This window comes from Chinchilla lanigera, unplaced genomic scaffold, assembly GCF_000276665.1.
Source record: "Chinchilla lanigera isolate Chin_1 unplaced genomic scaffold, ChiLan1.0 scaffold00038, whole genome shotgun sequence".
Classification (NCBI taxonomy): Eukaryota; Metazoa; Chordata; class Mammalia; order Rodentia; family Chinchillidae; genus Chinchilla; species Chinchilla lanigera.
The window spans coordinates 16,224,768-16,239,599 of NW_004955439.1; the positions used below are offsets into that span (position 1 = coordinate 16,224,768).

The window sequence follows — 14,832 nt, forward strand, 5'->3', positions numbered from 1 at the left end:
GAGCTTTTGATCCATTTTGGTTTTTTTTCTTTCTTATTTTAGAATGGTTCTAGGTATGAACCTGGGTGCTCCACACTGAGCTACATCCTTAGTCCTTTTTTTTTTTCTTTTAATTTTGAGAGAATTTCTCATTAAATAAGTAAATTATGAACTTGCTGAACTCGAAATTATGACCCTCCTGCCTTGTCTCCCAGAATGCTGAGATTACAGGGATGGGCTACCATGCCCAGCTTGAGTTGATTTTTATACAGGGTAAGACATATGATACCTAGTTTCAGGGAAAAATCCAATGTTCCCAGTACCATTTGTTGAAGAGGCTGTCTTTCCTTCAGTATGTGTAGGGTTTTTTTTTTCTATCAAGAATCAGGTGGTTGTAGATGTACAGGTTTATTCCCAGGTCCTCTCTTTTACGTCACTGGTGTACATGTCCATTTTTATGTCAACACCATGCTGTTTTTGTCATAGTTGCTCTGTGGTGTATTTTGAAATTAGGAATTATGAAGCCTGCAGCATTATTCAGTTTTGTTCAGGATTGCTGTGGCTATTCAGGGTCTTTTGAACTTCCATGTGAATGTTAAGATTTTTTTAGAGTTCAGTGAAAAAATGTCATTAGTATTTTGATGGGCGTTACTTTGACTCTATAAATCCTTTTGCATGGTGTGACCATTTTAACACTAGCAACTCTCCCAAGCCATAGGCATGGGAGGTCTTCCCATTTCTGATTATCTTTAATTTTAATGTCTTCAATATTTTATAACTTTCATTGTAGACATATTTAACTTCCTTGGTTAGATTCATTTCTAAGTTTTTTTTTGTTGTTGTTATTGTTTTTAAGACTATTATGAATAGATTTTCCTGGTTTCTTTCTCAGGCCATTCATTATGGTATCTAGGAAAGCCTGTCCATTTTTGTAGCTTCCTACCTATTCTTGTACCCGTACTAGTTTTGTACATGCCACTTTTCTGAATTTCTTTATGGGATCTAGGATTTTTGGTGGCTTCTTTGTTATAAAATCTTGTCATTTATAAACAGGGATAATTTGATATCCTCTTTCCTGTCTCTGTCCCTTTTATGTTTTTCTCTTGTGTAATTGATCTGGTAAAGTTTCCAGTACTATATTGAATAAGAGCACGTGTCCATTTTTACATATCCGTTACATATCCATTTCCTCAGGAGTAGACACTATTCCTGTGTTCCTGATTTTTGATGAGATGCTTTCAGTTTCCCCCTGGGTAGTATGGTATTGAATTTAGGTTTGTCGTACATACCCTTTATTATGTTGAAGTATGAACCTTCTATAGCAAATAGAGTCAGAGTTTTTTATTCTGAAGGGATGTTGAATTTTGTCAAAGGGGTTTTTTTTGCATCTATTGAGATGATTGTGTGATTTTTACCCTTGATTCTATTTGTGCGATGTATTACATTTATTGATTTGCATATATTGAGAAAACAAGAAAAACAACCTGAAGAGCTTGTAAAAATAAATTTCACTACAAGGGTAGATAAACAAATTAGAAGAAACAACGAATAAAACATGTTTATTTCAGTAAACCATCAAAGCTCTGAGATGAATAATGCATAAAGAAAAAAACCCAGGGTATTCAAAATGACTAAAAGAAGAACACAATGACATGAACTAGTACACATCTTCCAGTAACACTCCTCACTGTCAGTGGTTTAAATTCCCCAGTTATAGATGAGGCAGACTGGACTCCCTGACTGAATTAAAATTAAGACCTACCTGGTTCCTGTTGTCTGTCTCACTTCTACAAGGATGTATACAGACCCAAAGTGGAAGAATGGAGAATGGTGTTACAGTCAAATGGAATCTGAAAGCTAGCAGACGTATCGGAATACAATTCTTTGCATCAGCACATTGAACGTTCTTTAAAATATGTCACATTTTAAGCCATAAAGAATATCTTAACAAATCCATAAAAATTCAAATGATTTCGTCATATTATCAGCCGATAATGGAATGAAACCAGAAACCAGCAGCAGGAATTACTAAAGAAAGTATGAACATGTGGAGTTCAGCAACACATTTTTTGAAGAGCAGCAAATATGGCAAAAATCAAGGGGGAAATTTAGAAATTTCTGAAAGCAAGTGAAAATGAAGACACAACATACCAGAACCTATGTGACATAAAGTTGCCAGAAAGCAAAGTTTATAGCCATGAGTGCCTGCATTTGGAAAACATCTGAAATAACCTATTGATGCCTCTTAAAGCCTTTAAAAAATGAGAAAATTAGTAAAATATCAACCAGTCACGTTATTAGGATAATTTCTCTATAGATGCAGTAATAGCAGTGTATTGAGAGATATGTATTAAAATGTATGAACATACTAAATTTATATCTGATATTTATTCAGAATTATATGAGAAGCAGATGAACAGCATACATATGGCATATACTGGCTACAAGCTGATAACCACTAAAGCTCGTTGTTTTTCTCTTTGCTTTTATAAATTTTAAATTTAAATACAAATATATGTATACACACAAATATATGAAAAACAAAGTTGAATTTGTAGCTTGCAGACAGCATAAACCAAAAATGTTGCATAATAATATACTAAATTGTTAGAAGATTATATCACTTTTATCAACTCAATGCAACAGTTTTCTTACACATATGAAAATATATGGTCATTGATGTTAGTATTTGTTACTGTAAAGGAATTACCATACTTGGAAGCAAAAATGGTGCTAATACTTTTCCCTACCACCCTGTCATTTAGTAATAACATGTTAAAGTAGGAGAGCTATTGATGTGGCTTTTACCTGCCTATCAATCTGTTTCTTGAAGTAAATTATGTGCATTCAAGTAAAGTTATTCCTTATCTGTCTCTCAGGTTGGCAGCTGAGTTGCTAGCTATAAAAGCAATTAGTTTTGTTAAAATACTCATCAGTCTTTTATTATACTTTTGTGGTGTATATTTTTGTATTCATTGGTAAGTTATAAGTGTGATATCATGCTTTTCAGTCTTTATTTTGCTTAGGTTTTAAGTCCTTCATGCCATTTTCAGTCGGCACTTGCCAGCTGTGTTGTGAAAATGAATAAAGTTTATTCAGCTCTTCTTAACTTGGTCTGATCAGTCTGCCAATACCCTTGTGCTTTTCTTCTCTCTTACGATTTTAAGCCAGCCCCTGCTTATTAGCATCCCTGCCAGATGTTGAAAATGAAAGTTAGTTTAATTAGTTTTACCTTTTTGCTCTGGAAAAATTTTGCATACATGAAATTAGTTTATTAGCAAAACTGAAATATTTTTAAATGTGTAAAGTCAAATATGCATGTTACTTTAGAATAGCTATCTATTATTATCCATGTGATGCATGTATGAATTACTAGTGACAAGGTCTGAATCACTGGCCACTCTGAATGTATGTATTTTCTCCTTTTCTTCAAGGATCCTTTTGTTTGAAAATAGTGCAGGTTAGGCATTCCTAATCTAAAAATCTGAAATTTGAAACATTTTGAGATCTAACCTGACACTGTAAGTGGAAATTTTCATATTTGACTTCTCATAATGGGCTGTATTAAAAATGCAGACTATTAAATATTGTAAGCCATTGTTTTCAGGCTATGAATGTGTTTAAGATATATATGAAACATGGATTTCTTCTTTAGACATGAGTGTTGTTCCCAACGTGTCTCATTATGTATGTGCAAATATAGCAAAGTCTGAAAAAAATCAAATCTGAACAACTTCTGATCCTAAACAATTTGGATAAAGGAATACTCTGCCTAAATTAGAAACTATACTCTGCCTACTGCCTGTGCGTCTTGGTATTTGGATATTGTTGCTTCTATGTCGTCTCAGCTAACAGCGAGATACAATGTGTATATTAGCTTGAATATCTATCTATATCTCCTAATATTCCTTAAGTTAAACCTGAGTTCATATTGGGAACTCTCACTCTAATCCATTGCTACATGAATCAGTCACAACTTCTACATTGGCTTATCAGTAGCATCCCACTATATCACTGAGAAATCTTATTACTAGCATTTACCATCTATTTATTGAATTGTCTAATTCCAGTATGCTTGTACAATAGTGTCAGAATTATTAACTCTACCCGTCTAGTTGACAACATTATCAACTAGAGTACAAAGCTTATGTAAATCTTCTTTCATTTGGCTTTGTAGATTTCACTTATTTCCAAAATAATATAGGTAAGCAACTTATCCCCCAACCCATCCAGTAAGATTTTTTTTTAAATTTGTAACATTATATATATGTATATTTTTTACTTTCAAGTCTGACATTCAGAAGTTTTAAAATTTGTATGCATTAAAGTTTACTTTCGTGCTGTATACTTTTGTGGGTTTTGTCAAATGCACATGTCATTATTCACCATTACAGTATTACATAATAGTTTTGCTGCCCCAAGATCTCCTGTGCTCCTCATTCCAACATTCTCCCTTCTCTGGGGCCCCTGGCAAGTACTGATCTTCCTACTGTTTATAGTCATGTTTTATAGAATGTTGTATAGCTAGAATTATATAATATGTGGACTTTTCAGCTGCTTATTTTTTCTTAATAATATGTATTTAAGACATACTCATTTCAGAGCTGGGCATGTGGTTCATTGATAGAGTGCTTGCCTAATATGCATGAGGCCCTGGGTTCCATCTCTACGTCTGTTGTAGTCAGGGTTTACAAGGGAATAGATTTAATACAAGACACAGAATTTATAGGATTATTTTATAATATTCACCCAAAAAGTCAAATGCAGAAGAGTGTAAGAGATCTATCCATGCACTAGAGACCCAAAGAATCCAGCTGAGGGCCTGCATCCCAGGGCAATGTCCTGCACGAGTCTCGCTGAAGACCTAGAGATGGCAGTATCCTCTATGAGACCAGCTGGAGGCCTACAGCCCACAACAGTATCTCATGCAAATCTGTATAAAGGATCTGCACTGGGAAGGCCCAAAGGTCAGTGGTAGAAGCTAGAAAGTCTGTGCCAGTGGGATGAAGGATCTCAGCAGACTGAGAGATCTACACTGGAGCCAGGAAGTAACACTCAAGGTAAGGACCAGAGCTCCCCCAAAAAGAAATGCAGCCATCCTCAGCAACAGCGTGGACCCAAGCTCCTCTGATGTTGAGAATAGCTGAGTTCGTATCAGGAAAACCAGCATGACAGACTTCTCCAGGAGAATAAACAGCACACCATCTTCCCCTCCAGTTCTGCTTTAATGCTGTTGGCAGCAATCCTCATTTGGGCCTTCCACACCCAGAACCACAATGATTCAGTTCAGCTGGGTGTTGCAAGTTGACCATTAGTTAATCCATCACAAGCTCAAAATAAAAAAAACAAAAAACAAAACCCAAAGCTCATCCAAGTCTTTTCATGGATCATTAGTGCATTTATTTTTATTACTAAATAATATTTAGTTATATAGCTATATTACCATTTGTCTATGTAGTGACTTATAGAAGGACAATTTGGATGAGTCTAGATTTGGGATGATTATGAATAAAGCTACCCTTAAACATTTATCCCATGGACATGACTCTTCATGTCATTTTGGTAAATACCAAGTATCATAAAGTATTGTGTGATTGTTGGGTCATACAGAAAGAATACATGCAACTGTGTAATAAACTGTGAAGTTGTCGTCCAAAGCACCTGTACCATTTTGTATTACCAGCAATGAGTGAAAGTTGTTTTTGCTCTACATTTATGCCAACAACTTACACTGTCTGTGTTTTAGACTTTAGCAATTGTAGTAAGTGTGTAGTTGAATCTCACTTTCGTTTTAATGTCAATTCACTAATGACAAGTATCTTTTCATGTTTATTTTCCATGTCTATATTGTCTTTGGTGAGTTATGTGTTCAAATCTTTGGCCCATTTTTTGTTTTCTTGTTGAATTTTAAGTGTTCACTGTGTATGTTGAGTGCTAGTCCTTTGTATGGTATGTACTGTAATTTAGCTAATGAAACCTATCATATTGTGTTGAAATGAAATGGGATGGCGAGGAGGGATGAGTCAGTTATGACTTTATATTTCCAACCTGGGTGTCTGGATAATTGCAGAGAACTGTAACAGTGAAAGGAAAATTGAGCATTAAAATCTTGGAGAGGAAGACTCCTTTAACTTTGAGTCTCATGTCTGATCTTGAGGTGATAAAAGACTATCCAAGTCCTGGGGAAAAAATATGCTAAAATATTCCAGTTTCAAGTTTGATGTTGTCATCATGAATTATTGGCCAGAAAGAAGAAATCAGGAACAATTAGAAAGTTAGATAAGAACTGTAAGGCAATATTTTAACAAGTCACTTGTGGGATATGTTCCATGGTGTAGGACATCATCATAAAAATTCGAAATTTGTGTTGTCTTCTTAAAGATCAGGCTTGCTGCTGGCTTACTTCAACATCCTGTGCTTTTTGTATCTAGGACCTAATGGCTTTCTCAGGCAATCTTGTTCTTTCTTTAACGAGTCTCATCTTTAGCATTTTGTGGAATTTCTCAAATTGCATCTTACACCACCAGAATTCTGCCCTGGGTACATAGAGATGAGCGCCATTTTTCTTTTCTCTAATATAGGATATGTGTATGTTGAAATTGATTCAATACTAATTTTATTGAAATAAATCATTTGCCTTCTCAGTTATACTGTTCTGTTGTAGAATCCTAACAGTTGCGACTTTAGTTTCTAACAGAATTAATTAACACATATGAATTCAGTGTTTGTCTGTTTGGTAAAACATACAGCCTACTGTTGAGAGTCATAAAGTTTTGCTTCCTTTTATATGTCTCAAAGTGCAATTTCCTGTTGCCTTTGCCACCTAACCATCCCTACAGATGGTAATTTATTGAAATCATTCACAGAGAAGATGCAGTAATAAAAATAATTGTCACCACTGAGAAAATGATATCTCCTTTGTGTTCAGTATTTTTAATTTGAAAGCACTTTTTTATGTTCAATATGATAACATGTAAAATTACTTTGAGAATCTTATGTATATTTAACAGCTATTATTAGACTGAACATTATTTTAGTGAAACTGACTATCTAAATAGAATAACAATAAACAAATGTCCAGGTTATTCTGATCTGAACATTCATTATACTATTTGGTTTAGTGGCCCTGAGAAAAAGGAGTTATTTGTGTTTTAAGGCAAGAAAATGTAAGAATTACTTCATTTATTCATTAAACACTTTTTAGTACCTATGATGGCCCTGTGCTATGTTCTCTTCACTTCTGTTGTTCATTCATAGTCATAACACTAGCAGTACTTTTCCCACCCCGACACTTTCAGTAGTAATACCTGGGTACCTTTCTGATCACTTGCCTTTGGGTAGTGACTCTATGATAACTACTCACCATCAAATAAGTATGTATAAGGCTTAATGCACAAAGTGGAGTACAACGGTTCATATACAATCGGTTCATATACAGCTCCTAAATTTACTCTTAGAAAACATACATGTAACATGGTGTGTAGTCTTTACCAGTTAAAATTGCTAAGGTTTTGGTTCTAGACTTCTTTATTTATTATTGCGGTAAAATATAGGTAACAGAAATATTCTTTCAACTATTTCATATATACAGTTTGGTGCCACTAGTTACATTCACAACATTGTGCAACCACCCAAACCTTTGCCTTAATGCCAAACAGAGACTGCATGCTCTTCAAGGGAAACCTCCCCATCTAGCTCCCTCCAGTGGGTTGGAGGTCACTGAATCTTAAGTGTGCAATGGTGTAGACCAACATGTCATAGAGATAAATTTATTCTCTTTTTACAGGTTTGACAGATGAAAAGGTGAAGGCATACCTATCTCTTCACCCCCAAGTGTTAGATGAGTTTGTATCTGAAAGTGTTAGTACAGAGACTGTAGAGAAATGGCTGAAGAGGAAAAACAACAAACTTGAAGGTAAGATCTTATTCAGATTGATTGTGGACTAATTTTGAACCAACTTGTTCTGGCTCATAATGAAAGAAGCACATTTAATGCATTTTAGAAAGCAAATTACAAAATAGACACATACTTACATTTGAATTGTTTTATTCTTTTTAAAAGATTAAATTAGAAGTGGAAAAACAAATTTAAAAAATGACCTTTGATGTTAGCAAAAAAACTTGGCAAATAATTCTTGACAATTCCACCATATAGAAAAAACAGAAATCATTATTATTTTTTATTTTATGATTATATTTGTCACCTTGAAGTCACTGCAATGAAGTACTTGGGGCATAACTTTTTTTTTTTTTTTTTTGGGTTTTGGGTTTTTCTCCGGTACCGGGAACCGAACTCACGGCCTTGCACTTGCCAGGCAGGTGCTTTTGCCACTGAGCTAAGTCCCCAGCCCCCCTTGGGGCATAACTTATAAACAGAAAAGATTTATTAAAGATCATAGTGTTTCCCCAGTACCACATCATGAGGACCAATCCTTTTAACACATGGACTTGTGAAACTACTTATACTGAAATCTTGGCAATTATTAATAATTATTAGAAAAATATCTATTTATATTATTACATTTTGCAGTAAGTTTTTAAACAAATTTCATGCTGTGTAGAGAAAGAACTCTTGACTTGTATTTGACTTTTTTATTCATGGTCGTAGCATCAGTAGTACATTCCCATGATGACACTTTCAGTAGTAATACGTGGATATGCTTTTGATCTAAACTCTAGAGAAATGTGAAAAAAAGTGATGAGGAGCTGTTTTAAATGTCAGATTCCTGCGATTTAAAGCACATTGTACTTCTAATAATGAGCAAAGTAGCTTTCCACAGGAGGGTTCTCTTTGCATGGTGTGCTCTTAGTCCCTGAAATGCATTTATTTTTTAAATTGATTTTTGCTTTTGCAATTCTGGATTCAAACCCTGAGCCTGACACATCCTAGGCCAATACTGTACCACTGAGCTATATTCCTCGCCCTTATAATGCATTCATTTTTAATACCAATGCAATTATATTTATGTAAAGATGTATGCCAAAAAAGGTTTATGAGGTCAAAAAAATTTCTTCTCAAATTGAACAAATATTATTATATTTTATTTGAATAGTATAGTATAATTTCTGTAGGTTTTAGTAGACTTATATTTGATCAAAATTATCTTCTCTTCTCATTTTATGAATATTTTTATAGTGACAATGAATTTTATGTGTGATTTTGATTGTGAGAATTATATCAGAAGCTATTATATGAAAAATGAAAAAAATAATATTTTAGAAAAAGTTTATTAGCATAACAAAGATGCTGTATAGCTCAAATATGATTGATTGTTTAAAAATGTTCTGATTCTAGAAGAACAGATAATTTTCCTCACTCAGGAAGTTTATGTAATTTTCTTACCTAATATTTCTAGGGGGAAAGGTAAACCTTTTAAGAACTTTCCCACTGAAATGCATAGTTTTAAAGTATGTGAATATGTGTGTATGTATGTGCATGGATGGGTGGATTATGAGGGATAGAAATAAATAAAGGCAGGCATCTTCTTCTCAAAGCAATCACAACGTTCAATATCATGAGCAAACTTGACATTGTGTAGTTCCATTACTTCTAAAAACAGTTTGAAATGTTAAACAGTTTCAAAAGTGTGGCTGAACTTTCCTGAAGGCATGTCTTCAATAATGATGTAAATTTCAACTTGCTGTTTAATGAGGGATAGTAATATAAAAGAGGAGTATATTCTGGCTGTGGGACAAGAAATTTAGTCTGGGTCTTAGAAAATGAAAATTTTTACTGATTATTTTTATGTTACTATGAAAGTTAACTACTAAATTTTCATAAATATTTAAATGTCATTCTCCAACTCCCCATTTTCTCCTTCACTCAAATAATACTTTAAACTATCTAATACACATAGTGAAGAGTTAAATGAATATTAATAATAGCAATGCGTACCTGAAACCCTGTTTACTGTATGTTTTCTCAGTTGTTCTCACTTCCTCCCCTCTCAAACCAAACCAAACCAAACCAAACCAAACCAAACCAAACCAAACCAACCAGTTTGTCCTTAAAAATGAGACATTTTTGCTCCGACCCTGCAGAGGACTGGAGATGGTGTGAGACTGAAAGTCAAGCAGCTATTGTGCTAGGTGTCACCAGCACTGTGTAGTGTTGCAGACAGACATAGAAGTCACGGAAGGCAGAATGTGTTGGTAGCAAAGAGAAGCACAGGCAGTTTGTAGTAGGAGTGTAAAAGGAAATCGGTAATGGTGCTGGGCCTTCTGGTGAGGTCCTGGCTATCTCCTCTCCTGGAGTTGTTTTCCAGAGAGTGTATCTTGAGATACTCTACTTCATGTTCAACAGAGTTCCATGGTCCAGCTCTTAAGAGCCATATAAAAATAAGATTTTTAATTCCCTCCCTCTCTGCTTTTCTTTCTTTCTATTATTTAAACAAATTTCCTATTCCCCTCGTCTGTTCCTTATTCTCCTTCCAAGTCCCATTACTTTTTTAAAAAATTAAAAAAAATTTTTTTTTTTAATTTTAAAAGGTAAAAAACAAAAGCACATTAACAAACAAACAGACATAAACAAAACAACACCCAAACAATAGAAGTAGTACAGAGTTTCAGACAAGGTGATAGAAAATTAACAATAGATATTGTATTACATATTGTTTCCTTCAAATTGGTTACTCAGTTAAATAAGTATAGGCATTTAAAATTGATCAAACAGGGGGCTGGGGATTTAGCTCAGCGGCAAAAGCGCCTGCCTGGCAGGCGCAACGTTGTGAGTTCGGTTCCTGGTACCGGAGAAAAACCAAAAAAAAAAAAAAAAAAAAAAATTGATCAAACAAACATTAACTGTTCCTTTCAGTGAAACAATAGAGGTTGGTAGTGCGACTCTCTCAGTTATCCTGTGTGTGTGTGCATGTGTGTATGCATACATATTTTTTCCCTTCTTTCTTTTTCTCTTTTCCCTCTTCCAAGTTTTTCCCTCCCTGTGAACAGTTTTTTTCCCTTTCACAATATCTATTATATTTTTCAGATTTTATTTACTCTTTCAGGTTCTTACACTATTGAGACAATACAGTATTTACACATGCAGGTCTGATTTATTTCACTTATGAGTATGGACTCTAGTTGCATCCATTTACCCATGAAAGCCTCAAGTTTATCTTTCTTTATAGCTGAGTAATATTCCATTATGTAAAAATACCACATCTTTTTTATCTATTCCCCAGTTGATGGGCATTTGGATTGCTTCCACAATTTAGCTATTAAAAATTGAGCAGCTGTAATCATGGGTGCACATATATTGCTGTGGTATGATGTTTGTAGTTCTCCTGGAAAAATATCCAATAGGGAAATAGCTGGGTTGGATGAGACCTCTAGTCCTAGTTTACTGAGGAGTCTTCAGACTGATTTCCCCAGTGGCTGCACCAGTCTACACTCCCACCAACAAAGGAGAAGGGTTCCTTTTTCCCCCGCGGTCTTGCTAGCATTTGTTATTGGTTGATTTCTTGATGATAGCCATTCTTTCTGGGGTGAGATGGAATCTCAGTGTTTTAATTTGCAACTCTCAAATGACTAATGATATTGAACACTTTTTCATGTATTTATTTGCCATTTGTATTTCTTCATCTGAGAAGTGTGTATTCATCTCAGATGTCCACTTTTGGATTGGGTCTTACAGTTTGGGGGAGCTGGTTGTTTTCAGTTCTTTATATATTCTAGATAGAAATCCTTTGTCTGAGGGATAGTCAGCTAAAATTTTCTCCCAATTTGTGGGTTTTCTTTTTACTCTGTTGGTGATTTCTCTAGATGTGCAAAAACTTTTCAATAAGATGAGATCCCAGTTGTTGATTCTTTGAAGTATTTCTGTTTGAGGGGAAAAATAAACTTAGTTGAAAGGATTCTCAGGTGTGTTTCAGTTTCCATGCATGGGTACTGGACTGGAAACTTGGGCAGAATAAAGGTGCTAAATAGTGTATTAAACATGAGACAGCCTGTCCAGATGACTTCATTTTGTGTCAGTTAGAAAAAGAAAATGAAGTAAAGAACACTGTTCTAGAAACCAGTTTGCACTGTGCTATATTTTTTATCCATAACAAATATTAAATTTTATTTTGTAACCACCAATAAATCAGCCTTATATGAAAATGTTTCCCACAGCAGAAACAGAAAATTGCATAAGGATAAATTCTACCTAAAGAAAGATCATATATGGGAATTTGAACCTTATAGGCAAATGAAAGGTGTGATTATTTAAAATGTACAACACTATGTTTGCTTTTAAAATGGTCAGCCTTCGTATTGTTTGGAGTTGTTTTTCAGTGCTCATTCAGTACTTCATGGAGTACTTACCATTTGGGTCTCATAGAAACACTTAAAATTCAGAGAACACCTGACTTATTTCATTTAAACTACAGAGATATATTTAATGCATCAATACTGTATGTTCATGGGGAAGTTGTACTTTGCAAGACCTTTCTCGCATTGACCCTTTATATTTGGTTATTGGCTTACTTTTCTCTTGTTGCTGGGACAGAATACCTGCCACCCAAAATCAAGGAAGGAAAAGCTTGTTTAGCTCATAGTTCATGGAACTTAGAGTCCATACTTAGCTGGCTGGAAGGTAGGGTGGCACATGGCAGAGGGCAACAGTTTATGGCTGGAAAACAGCAAAAGCAACAAGAGCAAAAAGGGAAGAGCAGGTAGAGCAAGCCTCTTTCCCTCCCGTGTGTTATATGCAGGCTACCGGCCCCAGGATGGGTAGCACTCACACCCATAATCCCAGCATTGGACCATGAATCAGTCAAAAACTCTACAGGCCCACCCCATGACTGCATGAGACTCTGGGGAGACATACAGACACAAACCATGACAGTACATTAGTGAAAGTTTGGTATGGTTATGTTCACTTGCAGATGTTGAGACTGTGCCAAGAGAGATGAAAGCAATATTGTGTGCGGAGCATGTATCTGTTCTTGATAGAATTACCAGGCAGTAACTGTAACAGCAGCTTGATGGCACCAGCCGTGTGCGTTATTGTTGTTTTTGCACCTCTCCCCCTAACAAATACACTCGATAAACAGTGGGGGACTTTGTAAACATTTTTGATGAATGAATGAATGAATGATGAATGAACTAAGTAGCACTAGATTTTAAACCTACAAGGGAACCAGTATTATAATTGTCGTTACACTTAGTTATCAAGCTATGCTGACACCAGAGATACTTTTATGTTTATCTAATCTCTCCCGTACTCATTTTAAATCTTCTTGAGCTGGGCTTAGTTGCTCAGACCTGTAATCCCAGCACTCTGGGAGGCCTAGGTGGGAGGATTTTAAATTTGAGCCAGCTTGGGAAATTTAGCAACTTAGTGACACACTGTTTCAAATGTAAAAAATTTAAAAAAGGCCTGGGGATGTTGGTCAGAGGAAAGACCCTTAGTTTCAGTCCCTTGTACTAGGGGAAAACAAAACTTTTGGGGGTAAAGAATTACAAGATATAGATGTCCTTGATTGAAAACACTTGGGACCAGAATGTTGTTAGATTTCAGAGTTTTTTTTTTTTTTTGGTTTTCCTCCGGTACCGGGAACCGAACTCACGACCTTGCGCTTGCCAGGCAGGCGCTTTGCCGCTGAGCTAAATCCCCAGCCCCCAGAGTTTTTTGAAGTTCGCAATATTTGCTTAGACCTTACCAGCTGAACATGCCCAATCCAAAAATATAAAGTAATGGAAGTTGCAGATTTTGGAGCATTTTGAGCTTTCAGTGTTTAGATTAGGCATGTTCACCTGTGCATAATTTTAAATCCATCGGGGTATTTTTTGTTTTCACTTATTCAGCAAACTTGTTAGGCACTCACGGTTTGGATAATGGGATTAGTCAATTTGTAAGGTATTCACAGTCCAACAAATGAAAGAGTTGTCATTTACTACTTTCTTCTAGGTGGTCTGATATTGGGGCTAAGCATAGGCCACATTTGTGGTTTCTGAGACAGGGGCATCTGGGGAAAAGAGGGAAGAACCTGCTATGAGTCTCTGTTTATTTTGTTTTGCCAGAGCGGAGGGCCTTGGGGAAAGGTGCACTCTGCCACACGTCCTCAAAGGTTTGGATTTCAGTGGTCTTCTCCACTATTACTCTTTGCAGCTATATTTTATTGCTTTCAGACTCTTTCAATCTAAACGTATGAAATTTTTTCTACAGTTGAGAAGCAAAGTGTCTTTTAAAATTGATCCTAAGTTCCAAACAGCCAATTTTTTTTTTTTTTCAGGTTTGATCTTTTTGTTGAGGTAATATAAACTTTAGATATTCCACAATATCTAATCTACATTTTAGGCCTTATTTACTCTTTCAATTTCTCACACCAGGGAGACAATACCATGTTTACACATGTGAGTCTGATTTATTTCACTCAGGAGTATGGTGTCAAGTTGCATCCATTTACCTATAAAAGTATCGAGTTTGTCCTTCTTTATGGCTGAGTAAAATTCCATTGTATAAAAATACCACATTTTTTTATCCATTCCTCAGTTGATGGGCATTTGGGTTGTTTCCAATATTTAGCTGTGACAACTTTTGTTGCTGTAAACATGGGTGCACATATATTGCTGTGGTATGATGTTTTCAATTCCAGGAAGGCCCCCAGAAAGGGTATTTGAATGGGACTTCTAATCCTATTTTTTTAAGGAATTTCCACACTGATTTCCACAGTGGTTGCACCAGTCTACACTCTCACCAACAGTGGAGAAGGGTTCTTTCTCCCCACAGCCCCTCCAGCATTTGTTATGGGTTGATTTCTTGTTATGGGTATGCTTTCTGGGGTGAGACGGAATCTCAGTGTTATTTTAATTTGCATTTCTCAAATGACTAATGATGTTGAACATTTTTTCACGTATTTATTTGCCATT

General features: G+C 35.4%; 1 protein-coding gene across 1 annotated transcript in view; it reads left to right on the plus strand.

Annotated features, from left to right (window-relative positions):
* Pde10a (phosphodiesterase 10A) overlaps positions 1–14,832 on the plus strand; it is a gene marked incomplete at its 5' end in the record, with an annotated part of 256,119 nt that overhangs the window by 110,238 nt on the left and 131,049 nt on the right. Inside the window, 1 exon segment of the mRNA XM_005390671.2 lies at positions 7,766–7,894. Within this exon segment, the coding sequence (XP_005390728.1) occupies positions 7,766–7,894 (129 nt within the window).